The sequence below is a fragment of the Macaca fascicularis genome, chromosome 19 (assembly GCF_037993035.2).
Source record: "Macaca fascicularis isolate 582-1 chromosome 19, T2T-MFA8v1.1".
NCBI lineage: Eukaryota > Metazoa > Chordata > Mammalia > Primates > Cercopithecidae > Macaca > Macaca fascicularis.
The window spans coordinates 45,870,640-45,889,713 of NC_088393.1; the positions used below are offsets into that span (position 1 = coordinate 45,870,640).

The 19,074-nt window shown below is 50.5% G+C and overlaps 1 protein-coding gene and 1 non-coding gene across 3 annotated transcripts; both read right to left on the minus strand.

Moving 5' to 3' along the window:
* Positions 1 to 3,115: 3,115 nt before the first annotated feature.
* Positions 3,116 to 3,223, minus strand: LOC123570408 (U6 spliceosomal RNA). The gene has a single exon (XR_006694590.1). It is a non-coding gene; the product is annotated as a U6 spliceosomal RNA (small nuclear RNA).
* Positions 3,224 to 6,058: 2,835 nt separating this feature from the next.
* LGALS4 (galectin 4) lies at positions 6,059 to 17,451 on the minus strand. Of its 2 annotated transcripts, none has more exons than XM_005589130.5 (10): positions 17,348 to 17,451; positions 16,937 to 17,025; positions 13,421 to 13,625; positions 11,463 to 11,597; positions 8,231 to 8,257; positions 8,104 to 8,142; positions 7,884 to 7,913; positions 6,703 to 6,791; positions 6,376 to 6,541; positions 6,059 to 6,294 (listed from the first exon to the last, which is right to left on the minus strand). In XM_005589130.5, exons 1-10 carry the CDS (start codon positions 17,390 to 17,392, stop codon positions 6,148 to 6,150), a joined length of 972 nt encoding a protein of 323 aa, XP_005589187.1. In that variant the 5' UTR covers positions 17,393 to 17,451; the 3' UTR covers positions 6,059 to 6,147. The 2 variants fall into 2 exon arrangements, with proteins under 2 accessions (XP_005589187.1, XP_065392649.1); XM_065536577.2 differs by having other exon boundaries at positions 16,937 to 17,189.
* Between the last annotated feature and the right edge of the window lie 1,623 nt (positions 17,452 to 19,074).

A 19,074-nucleotide genomic window follows, 5' to 3' on the forward strand; every position in this document is an offset into this window, starting at 1 on the left:
GGGAGGCAGAGGTTGCAGTGAGCTGAGATTTCGCCGTTGCACTCCAGCCTGGGCAACAAGAGCGAAACTCTGTCTCAAAAAAAAAAATAAAAAAATAAAAAAATTAGCTGGGTGTGGTGGTGCACATCTATAGTCCCAGCTACTTAGGAGGCTGAAATGGGAGGATCGTTGAGTGGGGGATGTTGAGGCTGCAGGGAGCAGTGATCACGCCACTGCACTCCAACCTGGGGGACAAAGGGAGACCATGTCTCAAAATAATAATAATAATCTGACCTACCTTACTTGACTGTGAGTCATAAAACTCCCATTCCAGAGAGGATCCTGCCCCGTACCTCCACCAAAAAAATACACACTCAAAGAGCCAAAAAAAAAAAAAAAAACAAAAGCAAACAAACAAACAAAAAAACCTAGACAGAAAGGCCTTGTTGGTTCTCCCCACTCAGTGTACTCACATTAGATCATACCCTTTTTCATCAGTCATCTTTCTTTTTTCTTTTTTTTTTTTTTTGAGAAAGAGTCTTGCTCTGTCGCCCAGGCTGGAGTGCAGTGGTGCAATCTCAGCTCACTGCAAGCTCCGCCTTCCGGGTTCACACCATTTTCCTGCCTCAGCCTCCCGAGTAGATGGGACTACAGGCACCCGCCACCCTGCCCGGCTAAGTTTTTGGTATTTTTAGTAAAGACAGGGTTTTACCGTGTTGGCCAGGATGGTCTCGATCTCCTGACCTCGTGATCCACCTGCCTCGGCCTCCCAAAGTGCTAGGATTACAGGCGTGAGCAACCGTGCCCGGCCCCTCCAGTCATATTTCTGTAGGGCTGTCCATACTTTATTAAGCTAGGCCAGGTGTGGGGGCTCATGCCTGTAATCCCAGCACTTTGGGAGGCCAAGGCGGGTGGATTACTTGAGGTCAGGAGTTCAAGACCAGCCTGGGCAACATGGTGAAACCCCGTCTCTACTGAAAATACAAAAATTAGCTGGGCATTGCGGCGGGCGCCTATAATCCCAGCTACTCGGGAGGCTGAGGCAGGAGAATCACTTGAACCAGCGAGACAGTGGTTGCAGTGAGCCAAGATGGCGCCACTGCACTCTGGTCTGGATGATGGAGTGAGACTCCGTCTCAAAACAACAACAACAACAACAACAGCAACAACAAAACTTTATTAAACTAAACATAGAAGTAGACGATTTCCTCTGTATCTTTGGGTCATCATTCTAAAGACTCTCATATACACGTTATATATGAGAGTATAGAAATATAGATATATGTATATGCCTTGTCTTCTGTTAACCAACCTCATGTCAATAATTCTTCAACAAACCTTTAGGGGGTGAAGAACCTTGGCCTTCTACATAATCCATTGTATGACCATGGTTCACTTATCCAGTCACTTGTTGATGGGCAAATTTGTTATATTTATTTCCCAATTGTTTTTATATTTTCTATTTCATTGATTTTCACTTATTTATTTGAGTTCCTTCCTTTTGTTTTTTTTTTGTTGTTGTTGTTCGTTTGTTTGTTTTTTGAGATAGAGTCTTGCTCCATCGCCCAGGCTGGAGTGCAGTGGTATAATCTCGACTCACTGCGACCTCTACCTCTTGTGTTCAAGAGACTCTCCTGTCTAGCCTCCCTAGTAGTTGGGACTACAGGCACCAGCGATCACATCTGGCTAATTTTTGTCTTTTTAGTAGAGATGGTGTTTCACCATGTTGGTCAGGCTGGTCTTGAACTCCTGACCTCAGGCAATCCGCCTGCCCCAGCGTCTCAAAGTGCAGGCATTATAGGCATGAGCCACTGTGCCCAGCCCATTTGAGGACTTTCTTTTCATTTTTTTTCTTTTTTTTTTTTTTTTTTAGTGACAGGAACTTGCTCTGTCACCCAGGCTGGAGAGCTGGAGTACAGTAACGCAATCATGGCTTACTGCAGCCTTGAAATCCTAGCCTCAAGCAATCCTCCCCGCCTTGACCTCCCAAAGTGCTCAAGCCACCGTGCCTGGCCTTTCTTCCTTTCTAATACATGAAGCTATAAATTTCCCTCTAAATACTATGGTTAGCTGGATCTTGTATATCCTTAGATCCTGTGTTTTTATTTTTTATTTTTATCTCAAAATCTTTCCTAAATTCCCTTTTGAGTTTTTCTTTGACACATGGGTCATCTGGAAGTCTGTTTTTTATTTTTTATTTTTTTTTTATTTTTTTTTTTTTTTTTTTTTTTTTTTTTTTTTTTGAGACGGAGTCTGGCTCTGTCACCCAGGCTGGAGTACAGTGGCCGGATCTCAGCTCACCGCAAGCCCCACCTCCCGGGTTTACGCCATTCTCCTGCCTCAGCCTCCCGAGTAGCTGGGACTACAGGCGCCCGCCACCTCGCCCGGCTAGTTTTTTGTATTTTTTAGTAGAGACGGGGTTTCACCGTGTTAGCCAGGATGGTCTCGATCTCCTGACCTCGTGATCCGCCCGTCTCGGCCTCCCAAAGTGCTGGGATTACAGGCTTGAGCCACCGCGCCCGGCCCTATTTTTTATTTTTTTATTATTATTTTTTGAGATGGAGTCTCGCTCTGTGGCCCAGGCTGGAGTGCAGTGGCGCGATCTTGGCTCACTGCAACCTCTGCCTCCCGGGTTCAAGTGATTCTCCTGCCCCAGTCTTCCAAGTAGCTGGGGTTACAGGCGCTCGCCACTATGCCCAGCTAATTTTTTGTATTTTTGGTAGAGACTGGGTTTCACCATGTTGGCCAGGCTGATGTAAAAAACTCCTGACCTTGGGCCGGGCGTGGTGGCTCACACCTGTAATCCCAGCACTTTGGAAGGCCGAGGCGGGCGGATCACGAGGTCAGGAGATCGAGACCATCCTGGCTAACACGGTGAAACCCTGTCTCTACTAAAAATACAAAAAATTAGCCAGGCGTGTTGGCAGGTGCCTGTAGTCCCAGCCACTTGGGAGGCTGAGGCAGGAGAAAGGCATGAACCCAGGAGGCGGAGTTTGCAGTGAGCTGATGGGAGACAGCGAGACTCCATCTCAAAAAAAAAAAAAAAAAAAAAAAACAACAACTCCTGACCTCATGATTCTCCTGCCTCAGCCTCCCAAAGTGTTGGGATTACAGGCGTGGTCACCATGCCCGGCCAAAAAATATGGAATGCTTCATGAATTTGCGTGTCATCCTTGCACAGGGGCCATGCTAATCTTCTCTGTATCATTCCAATTTTTAATACATGTGCTGCTGAAGCGAGCACTATTTCTTTATCTTATTTTAATATTTTGTATTTTTTAAGAAACAGACAGAGTTTTGCTCTGTTGTCCAGGCTACAGTGCAGTGGCGTGATTATGGTTCACGGCGTGTTGAACTCCTGGGTACCAGCCAACCTCCTGCCTCAGCCTCCCTAGCAGCTGGGCCTACAGATATTTGCTATCACATCTGGCTTACTTTTTAAATTTTTTGTAGAGACAGGGTCTTGCCATGTTGCCCAGGCTGGTCTTGAACTCCTGGGCTCAAGCAGTCTTCCCACCTCGTCCCTTAAAGTGCTGGGATTACAGGCTCATGCCATTGCACCCAGCCATCATTTTATTTGCTTATCCATTTGAAGTAAATTGTAAACATCAGTATTTGTCACCCCTAAACATTTCAGCAAGTATATCATTAGGTAGAGTACAATATTTGTTTATGATTCTTTCTTTGTGGTAAGCGTTGTGGAAAGATTCTTTGTTTATATCGGTGAAATGCACAAATCTAAAATGTACAGTTGGCTGGGCACAGCGGCTCACACCTGTAATCCCGACACTTTGGGCGGCTAGGGCAGGAGCATTGCTTGAGCCCAGGGATTCGAGACCAGCCTGAGCAACATAAGGAGACCCCCGTCTTTACAAATATATATATTTTTAATTAGCTGGGCATGGTGGTGCCCACCCTGGGAGGCTGCGGTGGGAGGATCACTTGAGTCCCAGAGGTTGAGCCTGCAATGAACTGTGATCATACCACTGCACTCCAGCCTGGACAATAGAGTGAGATCCTGTCTCAATAAAAACAAAAATAAAAAGAGAATTTAATAAAATAAATAAATTTAAATGTAATAAAACAAAACAAAATATATGAGCCAAGGAGTTCTAACAAATGCACAGAGCTGTGTGACCTAAGGTATGGAACATATCCATCACTCCAGAAAGTTGCTTTAGACATGCGAACATTTAAACTTAGTTTGAGTCATGCTTATAACCGGTTTTACAGCATTTTATCCAATTAATAATATAGAGGGTTTAATTCATCACTTTGTGGTTTGTCCTGAAGCTTGCTAACCCATTACATCAGAAAGCCAACCCAGCTAATTTGAAAGTGGGTGAGTCAGTGAATGGTGAATAAGTAAACACAAGAGTGAATAAAGAATAGAGGGATGAATGAAAATGTAAAGAAATCAGCTGGATGCAGTGGCTCACGCCTGTAATCCCAATACTTTGGGAGGCCGAAGTGGGCAGATCACGAGGTCAAGAGATTGAGACCATCCTGGCCAACATGGTGAAACCCTGTTTCTACTAAAAATACAAACATTAGCTGGGCATGGTGGCACACGCCTGTAGACCCAGCTACTCAGGAGGCTGAGGCAGAAGAATCGCTTGAACTCAGGAGACAGAGGTTGCAGTGAGCTGAGATCACACTACTGCCTCCAGCCTAGGAAACAGCGCGAGACGCCTTCTAAAAAAAAAAAAAAAAAAAATCAATGAATAGGCCAGGCACAGTGGCTCATGCCTGTAATCCCAGCACTTTGGGAGGCCAAGGCGGGTGCACCACCTGAGGTCAGGAGTTCAAGACCAGCCTGGCCAATATGGCAAAACCTTGTCTCTACTAAAAATACAAAAATTAGCCGGGTGTGGTGGCAGGTGCCTGTAATTCCAGCTACTTGAGAGGCTGAGGCAGGAGAATTGCTTGAACCGGGGAGGTGGAGGTTGCAGTGACCTGAGACCGCACCATTGCACTCCAGCCTGGGCGACAAGAGCAAAACTCTGTCTCAAAAAATAAACAAAAATAAAAACAAAACAAGAAATCAATGAATGATGAAATCAGCAAAAGAGTGATTTGATGAATGCATGGTTGGGTGGATAGATGGAGAGATGAAAAGATAGATGAGTGGATAACTTTCCAGCTTGAGTTGGAAAAGGGTAAAAAAATAGACAATGAAGAGATGAATGGATAATTGGATAGAAAGAGATGGAAAAGTGATGAATGGCTGAATGGAGGGATGAATGGGCATATGGAGGACAAATGGATGAGTGTGATGAAAGCAGAGAATTACATGGACAAATAGAGGGATGAAGAAATGAATCGATGGACGAAAGTTAGATGTAAGGATGGCTGAATGAATAGACAGATGGACTGGTAGATGGTTAGATGTTTGGATGGATGGAGAGGATGACGGATGGTTAGATGCATGGGTGATGGATAAAGTGTCGAATGAAAGAATGGTTGGATGTTTGGATGAGTGGGTGAACATATGGTTGATTGGATGTTTGGAGAGATTGACCATGAGATGATGAGTGCAGAGGTAAATGGATGGGTGGATGGGTAGGTGGATAAAAGGTTGGATGAAAGATGGTTGAACCATCTGATCAATGGATGGATTGATGAGGTCTAGATGTTGGATGTTTGATTGATGGATGGTTGGATGGACTTTTGGTTGGATACATGGAGAGATTAATAGATGTTGGGATACATGAGTGGAGAGATGGATGCATGGATGTATGGAACGAGAGGCTGTATAGTGGTTAAGTGTGCAGATCCTTGGGAGCCAGACCAGCTGGATTTAAATCCTCCTTCTGCCATTTATGCACTGTGTAATTTGGGCAATTTGTTTCATTTTCCTTTGTTTCCTCATCTGTTACAGAGGGATGATAATAATTGTTTCTACCTCTTGGGGTTGCTGTGAGAAATGAATGAGCCCTAAATCAGTGCTTGGGGCATAATCAGGTTTATGATGATGGGAGGATGGATGGTCAGATGACTGGATGAAGGATAGATGAAGTGCATGACTGAATGAAGGAAGGGAAGAGTAGTGGGGGAGCAGATGGAGACACACACTCATGAGACACCCTCAGACATTTTATTAGGGGCTTAGAAAGGAGTCCTAGGGGATCATTCTATTTTCCCATGAGTTATGGCCCCAGGAATAGATTAGATCTGGACATAGGACAAGGTAACATCACCCTGGATTTCCACCGTGTCTACCCTCTGAAAGGCCAAGAAGCGATGGGCGAAGTCAAAGAGGTGCTGGCCATTGGCGAAAACCTTGAAGCGATCCAAGCCACAGCGAATGGACAGCTGCAGGGAGAGTGGGGGGCGTGAGGCCAGGGCCAGGACCAAGGCCCTGGAAGGAAGTGGGAAAAGAGAACCCAGACTCACATCAAAGAACTGTCCGGGACCAAATGGGTTATGCGTGATCTTCCTCTCCTCGGATCCCCACGAGCCTTTCAGAAGGCTGTTCCGGACCACGGTACCGTCGCCCATGCGGGGATTAATGTGCAAAGCTATGTCCCCCGTGGAGCCCACCTTGAAGTTGATGGCAAAGCTGGGGACAGAGAGGGAGCAGGGAGTCAGATGGAGTCCAATGGGGAGGGGCCTGTGGGCTGGACCTCTGAGTCCCTAAAGGAGGAGGGGACAGAGGGTCTAGACTGTTGGGTCTGAGGAGGGAGGAGGGGGCTGGGGGTTCCCACCTAGTCTACGTTATACCTCTTGCCTGTGGGGGGCACATAGCCCTTGATGATGATGGTTCTTCGAGCCGTGAGCCCTCCTTGCAGCCTCCCGAAATATGGCACAGGCTGTAGGAAGAGAATGGGGGGGTCCCATTCTCTCTCAGCTTAGCAGAGCCAGATGTGGGAATAAATTTTATTTTTCTTTTCTTTTCTTTCCTTTCTTTTTTTCTTATAAGAGATGGGGTCTCACTCTGTCACCCAGGCTGGAGTGCAGTGGCATTATCAAGTCTCACTGCAGCCTCAAACTGCTGGGCTCAAGCAATCCTCCCATCTCAGCCTCCCGAAGTGCTGGAATTACAGGCATGAGCCACCACGCCCAGCCTTGCAGGAACAAATTTTGTTTTCTTTTAGGCAGAGTCTCCCTCTGTTGCCCAGGCTGCAGTGGCACAATCTCAGCTAACTGCAACCTCTGCCTCCCGGGTTCAAGCAATTCTCCTGCCTCAGCCTCCCGAGTAGCTGGGATTACAGGCGTGTGCCACCACACCTGGCTAACTTTTGTCATTTTAGTAGAGATGGGGATTCACCATGTTGACCAGGCTGGTCTGGACCTCCTGACATCAAGTGATCCACCTGCCTTGGCCTCCCAAAGGGCTGGGATTACAGGCATGAGCCATCATGTCGGGCCAAGAACAAATTTTCTTCCTTTTTTTTTTTTTTTTTTTTTTGAGACAGAGTCTCGCTCTGTCACCAGGCTGGAGTGCTGTGGCACAATCCCAGCTCACTGCCACCTCTGATTTCCTGGTTCAAGTGATTCTCCTGCCTCAGCCTCCTGAGTAGCTGGAATTACAGGCGCCCGCCACCACGTCCAGCTAATTTTTGTATTTTTAGTAGAGACGGAGTTTCACTATGTTGGCCAGAATGGTCTCGCTCTCCTGACCTCGTGATCCGCCTGCCTTGGCCTCCCAAAGTGCTGGGATTACAGGCGTGAGCCACCATTCCTGGCCCAAGAACAAATTTTCTGAGAGGCCCTACTCCTCCTGGAAAACATCCCCAACCCCTTCCGCTCCCTAAACCTGACCACCAACTCCATCTACCCTCTCCCCACCTCCCACCCCAAACACCCTCAGCCCACTCTCTTTCTGGCTGTCTCAGGTTCCCCAAGGATCCGTGCCCCCCCGCCCCCACTGACCATCCATCTCTGTTTCCCCTAAGCCATACCGGGTTGAAGGTTGGGGGTCCTTCCATGGTCTGTGAAGTGAGGAAGAAGCGATATTATTCTCCAAGAGTCAACAGATATCTATGACACACCCATTAGACTCCGGCGTTTCTCCAGGTGCTGGGTTAGTACACCTGGGACTGCAACCCCTCTTAGCTTCCCCCACCCCAATTCTCACCGTTCCCACTCCCCACCCGGGGGCATCTCAGCCCTCCCACTCACGGGCAGGCTGTTCAGCTGTTGATGGCAATGTCCGGGACCCTGAACGATGGACAGAAGGCGGGAAGGGTGAGGGGGCTGAGGGACCCCCACTAAGGGGGAAGACCCTCACCCGTCAGCAAGTACTTACAGGGTAAGGTGGCATCATTGGGGGTCCCTGTGGGCACAGAAAGAGAAAGCGGTTATGAGAGGGTCCCCACATTTGGGACTGAAAGATGTCGAGGGTGCCTGCCCTGGGGTCGCCCACCACCACCACCACTGTGCCAGGGAACTCTGGCATCAAAGGGTGGCACCCCAATCACAGATTCATGGAGAGGGGCACCCCATGTTGAGGGATTGCTGATGCCCAGTGAGTCACCCCAAAGTTGTAGGGCAATGCCTGGTCCATTCCGTTCTCTGTACCCTTCCCCATGCTGTTCTCCTGCCGTCCCGGGGCCCTCACTCGCTGACCTTGATCTCATTTTCCGCCTCTGTCTCTGTGTTTCTGTCTCTCTCTCTCTGTCTTGGCCACACCTCAGCGCAGGGGCTTCCTTCTGCCTAACACCTTTATTTATTTTATTTTATTTATTTATTTATTTGAGATGGAATTTTGCTCTCGTTGCCCAGGCTGCAGTGCAGTGGCACAATCTCGGCTCACCTCAACCTCTGCCTTCCGGGTTCAAGCGATTCTCCTTCCTTAGCCTCCCAAGTAGCTGGGATTACAAGCATGCGCCACCACGCCCGGCTAATTTTGTATTTTTAGTAGAGACAAGGTTTCTCCATGTAGGTCAGGCTGGTCTCAAACTCCCGACCTCAGGTGATCCGCTCGCCTCAGCTTCCCAAGTCTAACACCTTTAACTTTTACTCTCTGTCTCTCCCTTTCTGTTTCCTCGTCTTTTCTCCTCCTTGTAATCAACTCCTTTCTGTCTTGACTTCTATTCTCAGCCAGCTATCCCAAAAACCCTTTAAAAGTAGCTTTATATAGCCGGGTGTGGTGGCAGGTGTCTATAATCTCAGCTACTTGGGAAGCTGAGGAAGGAGAATTGCTTAAACCTGGGAGGCGGAGGGTACAGTGAGCTGAGATTGCGCCACTGCACTCCAACCTGGGCCACAGAGCAAGACTCCATCTCAAAAAAAAAAAAAAAGTAGCTTTATATGCCAGGCACTGTGTCTCACGCCTGTAATCACAGGACTTTGGGAGGCTAAGGTGGGTGGATCACCTGAGGCCAGGAGTTAGAGACCAACCTGGACAACATCGGGAGATTCCTCCCCTCTGTCTTTACAAAAAATTTAAAGAGGCCGGGCGCGGTGGCTCAAGCCTGTAATCCCAGCACTTTGGGAGGCCGAGACGGGTGGATCACGAGGTCAGGAGATCGAGACCATCCTGGCTAATATGGTGAAACCCCGTCTCTACTAAAAATACAAAAAAAAACTAGCCGGGCGAGGTGGTGGGCGCCTGTAGTCCCAGCTACTCGGGAGGCTGAGGCAGGAGAATGGCGTAAACCCGGGAGGCGGAGCTTGCAATGAGCTGAGATCCGGCCACTGCACTCCAGCCTGGGCGACAAAGCGAGACTCCGTCTCAAAAAAAAAAAAAAAAAAAAAAAAATTTAAAGATTAGCTGGGGATGGCGGCGTGTGCCTGTAGTCCCAGCTACTCAGGAGGCTGAGGTGGGAGGATCACTTGAACCCAGGAAGTCAAGAATGCAGTGAGCTGTGATTGCACCACCACACTCCAGCCTGGGTGACAGGGCCAGACCCTGCCTCAATAATAATAATAAATTAAATTAAATTGAGAAACTTATTTTAATTGCTTGTTATTTATTTTTAATGATGGTGTTAAGCCACCTCTTGGGAATTCATTCACTATCGTGTATTCTTTTCCCTTCCTTATCCTCACTTCCTGACTCACCTTACACACTTCCTCCTACACCAGGAAGCTCTGCCTTCCTGACCCATGGCTAGTCAAGCCCTTCCTTCACGCTCCCAAAACCTCCTGCATACTCCACATCCCAGCCCCGACGCCTCTGCCTGTGCCCTCCCTACCACAGCCCTGACCATTTCTGATGCCACGTCTGTGAGCCCGGTGAGGTCAGGGCCCAGAGATATCTCAGTCATTCCCGTCTCCAGCCCTGCCTAGCCCAGGGCCTGACCCCTCTGCCTGCCCCCACCCACCCCCTATCCTGGCCCTGATCCCTCTGCCTGGGACCCAACCCAACTGCAACCCTTCAGCCTGGGCCTCCCCTTCCTGGCCCTGATCCCTTGCAGTGATGGGTCTGTCTTCCCAGTGGGCTCCCTTGATCATCACTGGGCTCTTGGCATCACTCAGCAGAGGGAGATGCTTGGGAAATAAATGAATGTGGAACCTGGCTGGGCACCATGGCTCAGCACTCTGGGAGTAATCCCAGCACTCTGGGAGACTGTAGCCAGTGGATTGCTTGAGGCCAGGAGTTCAAGACCAGCCTGGCCAACATGGTGAAACCCCATCTCTACTAAAAATACAAAAATTATCTGGATGTGGCCGGGCGCGGTGGCTCAAGCCTGTAATCCCAGCACTTTGGGAGGCCGAGACGGGCGGATCACGAGGTCAGGAGATCGAGACCATCCTGGCTAACACGGTGAAACCCCGTCTCTACTAAAAAATACAAAAAACTAGCCGGGCGAGGTGGCGGGCGCCTGTAGTCCCAGCTACTCGGGAGGCTGAGGCAGGAGAATGGCGTAAACCCGGGAGGCGGAGCTTGCAGTGAGCCGAGATTGCGCCACTGCACTCCAGCCTGGGTGACAGAGCCAGACTCCGTCTCAAAAGAAAAAAAAAAAAAGAAAAAAAAAAAAAAAAAAAAAAAAAAAAAAATTATCTGGATGTGATGGTGGGTGCCCATAATCCCAGTTACTTGGGAGGCTGAGGCAGGAGAAATGCTTAAACCTGGGAGGCGGAGAGTGCAGTGAGCCAGAATCATGCCACTGTACTCCAGCCTGGGCGACAGAGCAAGACTTCATCTCAAAAAGAAAAAATAGGCCAGGCCCGGTGGCTCACGCCTGTAATCCCAGCACTTTGGGAGGTTGAGGCGGGCAGATCACAAGGTCAGGAGATCGAGACCATCCTGGCTAACACGGTGAAACCCTGTCTCTACTAAAATATAAAAAAATTAGCCGGGTGTGGTGGCGGGCACCTGTAGTCCCAGCTACTCGGGAGGCTGAGGCAGGAGAATGGCGTGAATCCGGGAGGTGGAGCTTGCAGTGAGCCAAGATTGCACCGCTGCACTCCAGCCTGGGCGACAGAGTGAGACTCAGTCTCAAAAAAAAAAAAAAAAAAAAAAAAGAAAGAAAAATGAATGTGGAACTGAATTTAGAAAGGAAGGACACAAGAAGGGATGGGACCCCTCACACCTGGGGCGGGGGGAGCTGGCCTCCGATGAAGTTGATTGATTGAAGTTGCAGATCCCCATCCACTTGCAGGTGGGTGACCATCTGCAGGGGAAGCCGGTGCCCATACTCATAGAAGGAATTTCCATTTACCACCACCTGGAGGGCAGAGATGGGAGGTCAGGAGTCAGCACCCATGATCCTGGGAAGGTAGAAACAGGAAGCAGGGGCATGGTGCCATGGCTCATACCTCTAATCCCAGCACTTTGGGAGGCTGAGGTGGGCGGATTATTTGAGATCAGGAGTTCGAGACTAGCCTGGCCAACATAGTGAAACCCCGCCTCTACTAAAAATACAAAAATTAGCCAGGTGTGGTGGCATGAGCCTGCAATCCCAGCTACTCGGGAGGCTGAGGCAGGAGAATCGCCTGAACCCGGGAGGTGGAGGTTGCAGTGAGCCAAGATCACGCTGCTGTACTCCAGCCTGGGCGACAGAGCAAGACTCTAAAAAAAAAAAAAAAAAAAAAGCAGGGAACAGGGATCTTTTTCATTGGGAGTCGAAAGTCTTGGGGATGAGCTGGGACAGCCTCAGCATCAGGAACCTTGGAGTCCACAGCTCAGAGGCCAAGCTAGGGTCAAAAGTCAGCTCACTGGCCAGGTGCGGAGGCTCATGCCTGTAATCTCAGCAGTTTAGGAGGCCAAGGTGGGGGGATCATTTGAGATCAAGAGTTTGAGACCAGCTTGAGCAACATAGCAAGACCCTGTCTTTACAACATAGCAAGACCCTGTCTTTACAAAAACATACAAAAATTAGCCAGGCATGGTGGTGTGCACCTGGAGTCCCAGCTACTCCGGAGGCTGATGCAGGAGAGTCACCAGAGCCTGGGGAGGTTGAGGGTATAGTGAGCTGTTTGCATCACTGCACTCCAGCCTGGGCAACAGAGCGAGACCCAGTCTCAAGAGAAAAAAAAAAGTACATGGTTTGCAAAAAACACAAACTGGTAGGAGGAAATACACATGAAATGTATTACAAGGCTCTCAGCAGTAGGGTAAAGGGACTAAGGGAAAGTTAAAAGAGGATTTTTAAAAATAGGCAGGAAAGGGCTGGGCGCGGTGGCTCAAGCCTGTAATCCCAGCACTTTGGGAGGCCGAGACGGGCGGATCACAAGGTCAGGAGATCAAGACCATCCTGGCTAACACGGCGAAACCCGTCTCTACTAAAAACACAAAAAATTAGCCGGGCGAGGTGGCGGCGCCTGTGGTCCCAGCTACTCGGGAGGCTGAGGCAGGAGAATGGCGGGAACCCGGGAGGCGGAGCTTGCAGTGAGCTGAGATCTGGCCACTGCACTCCAGCCTGGGCGACAGAGCGAGACTCCGTCTCAAAAAAAAAAAAAAAAAAAAAAAAAAAAAGGCAGGAAAGAAGGAAAAGAAAAGAAAGAAGTTGACATAAAAAGTGGGGATGGAACAAGGAAAGAAAGGAAGGAGGGAGGGAGAGAGAAGGAAGAAGAGAGGAGGGAAGGGGGGAAGGAAGGAGGGAAGGAAAGAGGAGAGAACGGAGAAACAGGAAGGAAAAAGAGGAAAAAGAAGGAAGAGGCCGGGCATGGTAGCTCATGCCTGTAATTCCAGCACTTTGGGAGGCCAAGGCGGGCAGACCACCTGAGGTCAGGAGTTCGAGGCCAGCCTGGGCAACATGATGAAACCCTGTCTCTACTAAAAATACAAAAATTAGTTGAGCGTGGTGGCACGCGCCTGTAGTCCCAGCTACTCGGGAGGCTGAGGCAGGAGAATCTCTTGAACCCAGGAGGTGGAGGTTGCAGTGAGCTGAGATGGTGCCACTGCACTCCAGCCTGGGCAACAGGGTGAGACTCTATCTCAAAAAAAAAAAAAGAAAGAAAGAAAATGAAGGAAGGAGGGAAGGAAGGAAGGAGCCGAGATGGTGCCACTGCCCTCCAGCTCAGGAAACAAGAGAGAAAGCACGCAAACCTTGTAGTGCTCAGCCAGGACTAGGAAGACCAGCTCGAAGGCGGCGCCCTTTTTGAAGGGCATGCTTCTCTTCCTCTCTTCGCTGCCCCACTTCCCGCCCTGCAGGGTGTTGAAGACCACCTTGTCCCAGCCGTCAAACCGCGGATTGAAGTGGAAGGCGATGTCTGCGCCCGGGTCCTGTCCCACCGCAAAGTTCACGAAGAATCTGGCGGGACATGAAGGGCTCGTTCCCCTGGTGCCACCTCCCTGTGCCTGGGGGCCCCCTCTAGGAAGCCCTCTCCCCGCCGCCCTGTCCCAGGGCTCCCTGGTCTGGACCTCAGCACCTGCTCTGAGGGGCGACCTTGGCACTGTGGGCTATGGTGTGGAGGGGGCGTGAATTCTGAGGGGGGCAGATTCCCACCACCACCACACCTTCGCTCACAGCCTTTCCTTTTTTTTTTTTTTTTTTTTTGGAGACGGAGTCTCGCTCTGTCGCCCAGGCTGGAGTGCAGTGGCGCAATCTCGGCTCACTGCAAGCTCCGCCTCCCGAGTTCACGCCATTCTCCTGCCTCAGCATCCCGAGTAGCGGGGACTACAGGCGCCCGCCACTGCGCCCGGCTAATTTTTTGTATTTTTAGTAGAGACGGGGTTTCACCATGGTCTCGATCTCCTGACCTTGTGATCCGCCCGCCTCGGCCTCCCAAAGTGCTGGGATTACAGGCGTGAGCCACTGCGCCCGGCTTTTTTTTTTTTTTTTTTTTTGAGATGGAGTCTTGCTCTGTTGCCCAGGCCGGCGTTGGAGTGTCACAATCTCAGCTCACTGCAACCTCCACCTCCCGGATTCCAGTGATTCTCCTGCCTCAGCCTCCCAAGTAGCTGGGATTGTAGGTGTGCACCACCACATCCAGCTAATTTTTGTATGTTTAGTAGAGATGGGGTTTCACCATGTTGGCCAGGCAGGTCTCGAACTCCTGACCTCAGGTGATCCACCTGCCTCGGCTTCCCAAAGTGCCGGGATTACAGGTGTGAGCCACCGTGCCTGACCTTTGTTTTCTTTTTTTGAGACAGGGTCTCACGGTCTCGCCCTGTCCTCCAGGCTGGAGTGCAGTGGCCACGATGGCAGCTCACTGCAGCCTCAACCTCCTGGGTCAACTGATTTTCCTGCATCAACCTCCCTAGTAACTGGGACTACAGGCTCATGCCACTATGCCTGGCTTTTTTTTTTTTTTTTTTTTTTTGTAGAGACGGGGTCTCACTATGTTGCCCAGGCTGGTCTCAAACTCCTGGGCTCAAGCAATCCTACCACCTCGGCCTCCCAAAGTGCTGGGATTACAGGTGTGAGTTGCTGTACCCAGCCCACCTTGCCTTCTTAGACCACCTCCTCCAGCCTCTTTCCAACTTCCAGTTTTGACTGCTACGAGTCTGCCACGGGCCAGGCTCTGTCCTATGCATTTGGGTCTCCCTGCTCTGCTCCTGGCCCTGAAGATCATTTCCCTGATGCAGCCAGAGGGCCCCTGTGAACACCCATGCCACATCACATTCTGCACCCCTGGGCACACCAGCATCCTTGAAATTGCTCTCCAGGGCAGGCACACACCTGTCTCAGGGCCTTTGCACTGGCTCTTCCCTCTGCCTGGACGGCCCTTCCCTCAGCTGTCCCCGGGGATCCCTCTCTCCTTCTGTTCTTTGCTGAAATGTTTCCTTCCCAGGCAGACCTTCTCTGGCCGCCTTTTTAGTTTTTTTGAGACAGTCTATCTTTGTCACCCAGGCTGGAGTGCAGTGAAGTGATCTCAGCTCACTGCAACCTCTGCCTTCAGGGCTCAAGTGATTCTCCCACATCAGGCTCCCAAGTAGCTGGGATTATAGGCACCTGTTACCAGGCCTGGCTAATTTTGTATTTTTAGTAGAGATGAGATCTTGCCGTTTTGGCCAGGCTAGTATCCAACTCCTGACGTCCTGGCTTAGCCACCCAAAGTGCTGGGATTACAGGCGTGAGCCACAGCGCCTGGCCTGGACTTCTTTTTTATGTTTTCCCTACTAGGACGTCAGCTCCATGAGGGCAGGGGTCTCTGTCCTGTTCACTCCTCCATCCCTAGTGTCAGGACACAGAGTGGGCACTCACTGAAGAAGTAAACAATAAATAAATAAACAACAGGCTGGGTAGAGTGGCTCACACCAGTGCCTGATCCTCCCAGCACTTTAGGAGGCCGAGGCTAGAGGATCGCTTGAGCCCAGGAGTTCAAGACCAGCCTGGGCAACATAACAAGACTTTGTCTCTACAAAACAAATAATAATAATAAATAAAAATTAAAGCTGGGCGCGGTGGCTCACGCCTATAATCCCAGCACTGGGAGGCCGAGGCAGGCGAATCACCTGAGGTCAGGAGTTCGTGACCAGCCTGACCAGCATGGAGAAGCCCCATCTCTACTGAAAAATACAAAATTAGCTGGGCGTGGTGGCGCATGCCTGTAATCCCAGCTACCGGGGAGGCTGAGGCAGGAGAATCACTTGAAACTGGCAGGTGGAGGCTGCATTGAGCAGAGATCGCGCCATTGCACTCCAGCCTGGGCAACAAGAACGAAACTCCGTCTCAAAAACAAAAAAGTTAAATATTAAATTAGCTGGGCGTGGTGGCGCATATCTGTAGTCCCATCTGCTTGGGAAGATGAGGTGGGAGGATCCCTTGAGCCCAGGAGTTGGAGGCCGAAGTGAGCTATATTGTGCTACTGCACTGCAGCCTGGGCAACACAGCAAGACCCTATCTCTAAGGGAAAAAAAAAGTCATATGAGGCCAATTATTGTCACCGTGTTAAGGCCCTTTATAAAAAGCTAAGACTGGGCCAGGCACAGTGGCTCACGCCTGTAATCCCAGCACTTTGGGAGGCTGAGATGGGCGGATCACTTGAAGTCAGGAGTTTGAGACTAGGGGACCCCCCTGGCCAACATGGTGAAACCCTGTCTCTCCTAAAAATACAAACATTAGCCGGTATGCTGGCACGGGCCTGTAATCCCAGCTACTCGAGAGACTGAGGCAGAAGAATCGCTTGAACCTGGGAGACAGAGGTTGTAGTGAGCCGAGATCATGCCATTGCACTCCAGCCTGGGCGACAAGAGCAAAACTCCATCTCAAAAAAAAAAAAAAAAAGAAAAGAAAAAAAAGAAAAGAAAGTGAAGTACAGAGAGTTATAGTCAGTTTCACCCTTTCACCAACATAGAGCTGGGGAGTGGCAGAGCTGGGATTTTAACTCGGGCACCCAGGCCTGAGCCTGTGATCGCAATTCCTGCTATTGCACCCATTGGCTTCAGTCTAATGTCCAACTCAGGGGCTGCCTCTCAAGGTGAGCCCTCCCTGAACCTTCCGGCCCCCACATACCCACTCCTGATCTGCCCCAGGCTCATCTCTGGCTATTGGGTGGGGCAGCAAAAGAGTCCCCTCCTCACCAGGGTGGGGTAAGGCAGAAAGCCCCCAACAGCCAGGCCCAGAGCACTCTGTGGGAAGTCCCCTGCCAGCCCGGCCTGGCTTGGGGAGGGTCTTACCTCCTCATGTGCTCGTTGGCTACTCCTTGGATGTAAACAGACATTCCCACGCTGAGCCCGCCCGGGATGGGCTTGTAGTAAGGCAGTGTCTGGAGAAGAGGCCTGGTGAGGGGACTCACAAGCCATCTGCCTGTTGCAGCCTTTACCCCTCCCGGAAAAGCCCCCCAGTCCCTTAAGCAGGGGAGAGGAAACCACGGGTGAGGACCAGGTTGAAGATGACGAGGGCCGACAGTTAGACGTGGACACAGACAGCCTGAGGGCAGGGTGGGTGTAAATTGAGGGTCTGGGTCAGCTTTGGATAAATTAAACCACAGAGTTAGATGGGCCCCCCCAGGATCAGGGTAGGGAAAATTGGTGTGAGGGCTTATGGACGGAGCTGCAGGCAGGGTGGGGCCTGAGTCGGCGTCTCACCGGGTTGTAGGTGGGCTGGTAGCCCGGTGCAGGGACAAAGGCCATTGCTTGAAGTTGCGCTAGTGGCTGGTCCTGTGAGAAGAGCTGCAGAAGTGGGAGATGGTGGCGGATGGCAGGCGGTGGTGGCTCTTATACCCAGGGTAAGGGCGTGGCTGGCAGGGGAGGATCCATAGGGCTCGTCTTCTGGGACTGTCAGGCTGTCGGCTTCTCCTAGAGCGCACCCTAGTCTCCCTTCCCTTGCCAGCTTACCTGGTGACCAGCCAGGACCCAAATCACCTGGATCCCCTCCCCTATCCCCCCTGCAAAGAGGAAGTGCTGATGAACTTCGGCCCTGCCAGGGCCTTATCAGAGCCCATAAAACCCTGCCCAGAATTCTGTTGGCAGAGGGAGGGTGAGAACAGGCAGGGCAGGGCAGGGCTGCAGGAATGACCCAGGACAGGTGGGCAGCGGAGGAGGAGAACTCAGAGGAACTGCAAATTCCTGCCTCTCCCAGCAACTGTGAAGGGACCTACATTGATTACGTGCCCACCACACGGCTTTACCACGTACGTTGTAGTGTAGTGAGAGTGGTTTAGATTACTAGTGTGTGGAGCCAGAGGTTCTGGGTTCAAATCCTGCCTTTGCCACTTCTCAGCTGTCTGATCCTGGGTCAGTGCCTTACCCTCATTTTGCCCATATGCTTATCTGTAAAATGGGGATAGTAGTAGTATCAGCTGGGTGCAGTGGCTCATGCCTGTAATCCCAGCACTTTGGTTGGCTGAGGTGGGTGGATCATCTGATGTCAGGAGACCAGCCTGGTGAAATTCCAGTCTCTACTAAAAATACAAAAATTAGCCAGGCATGGTGGCGGGCGCCTATGATCCCAGCTATTTGGAGGCTGAGGCAGGAGAATCGCTTGAACCTGATGGTGGAGATTGCAGTGAGCCGAGATCATGCCACTGCACTCCAGCCTAGGTGACAGAGGGACACTGTATCGAAAAAAAAAAAAAAAATTATAACAGAGGAAACAAGCATTGAGTAGCTTTCAAAAAAAATTTTTTTTTTTTTTTGAGACGGAGTCTTGCTCTGTTGCCCAGGCTGGAGTGCAGTGGCCGGATCTCAGCTCACTGCAAGCTCCGCCTCCTGGGTTCAGGCCATTCTCCTGCCTCAGCCTCCCGAGTAGCTGGGACTACAGGCGCCCGCCGCCTCACCTGGCTAGTTTTTTGTATTTTTTAGTAGAGACGGGGTTTCACCGTTTTAGCCAGGATGGTCTCAATCTCCTGACCTCGTGATCCGCCCATCTCGGCCTCCCAAAGTGCTGGGATTACAGGCTTGAGCCACCGCGCCCGGCCCAAAATATTTTAAACATGAATTTGTGATCCAGTAATGCCTGTATGTCGTTAATCTACCAAATAAGAAGATCTAGCAGTGGGTCCAACAGTTACTCAAAAAAAAAAAAAAAAAAGAGTAGTATCAACATTGGGCTGGGTGTGGTGGCTCATGCCTACAATCCCAGCACTTTGGGAAGTTGAAGCAGGAGGACTGCTTGAGCCCAGGAGCTCAAGACCAGTCTGGGAAATATAGCGAGACCCCATGTCTAAAAAATAAAAATAAAAATTAGCTGGACACGGTAGCACACAGCTGTATGCCTAGCTACTCGGGAGGCTGAGGCAGGAGGATTGCTTGAACCCAGGAGTTCAAGGTTACAGCGAGCTATGATCATGCCACTGCACTCGAGCCTGGGTGAC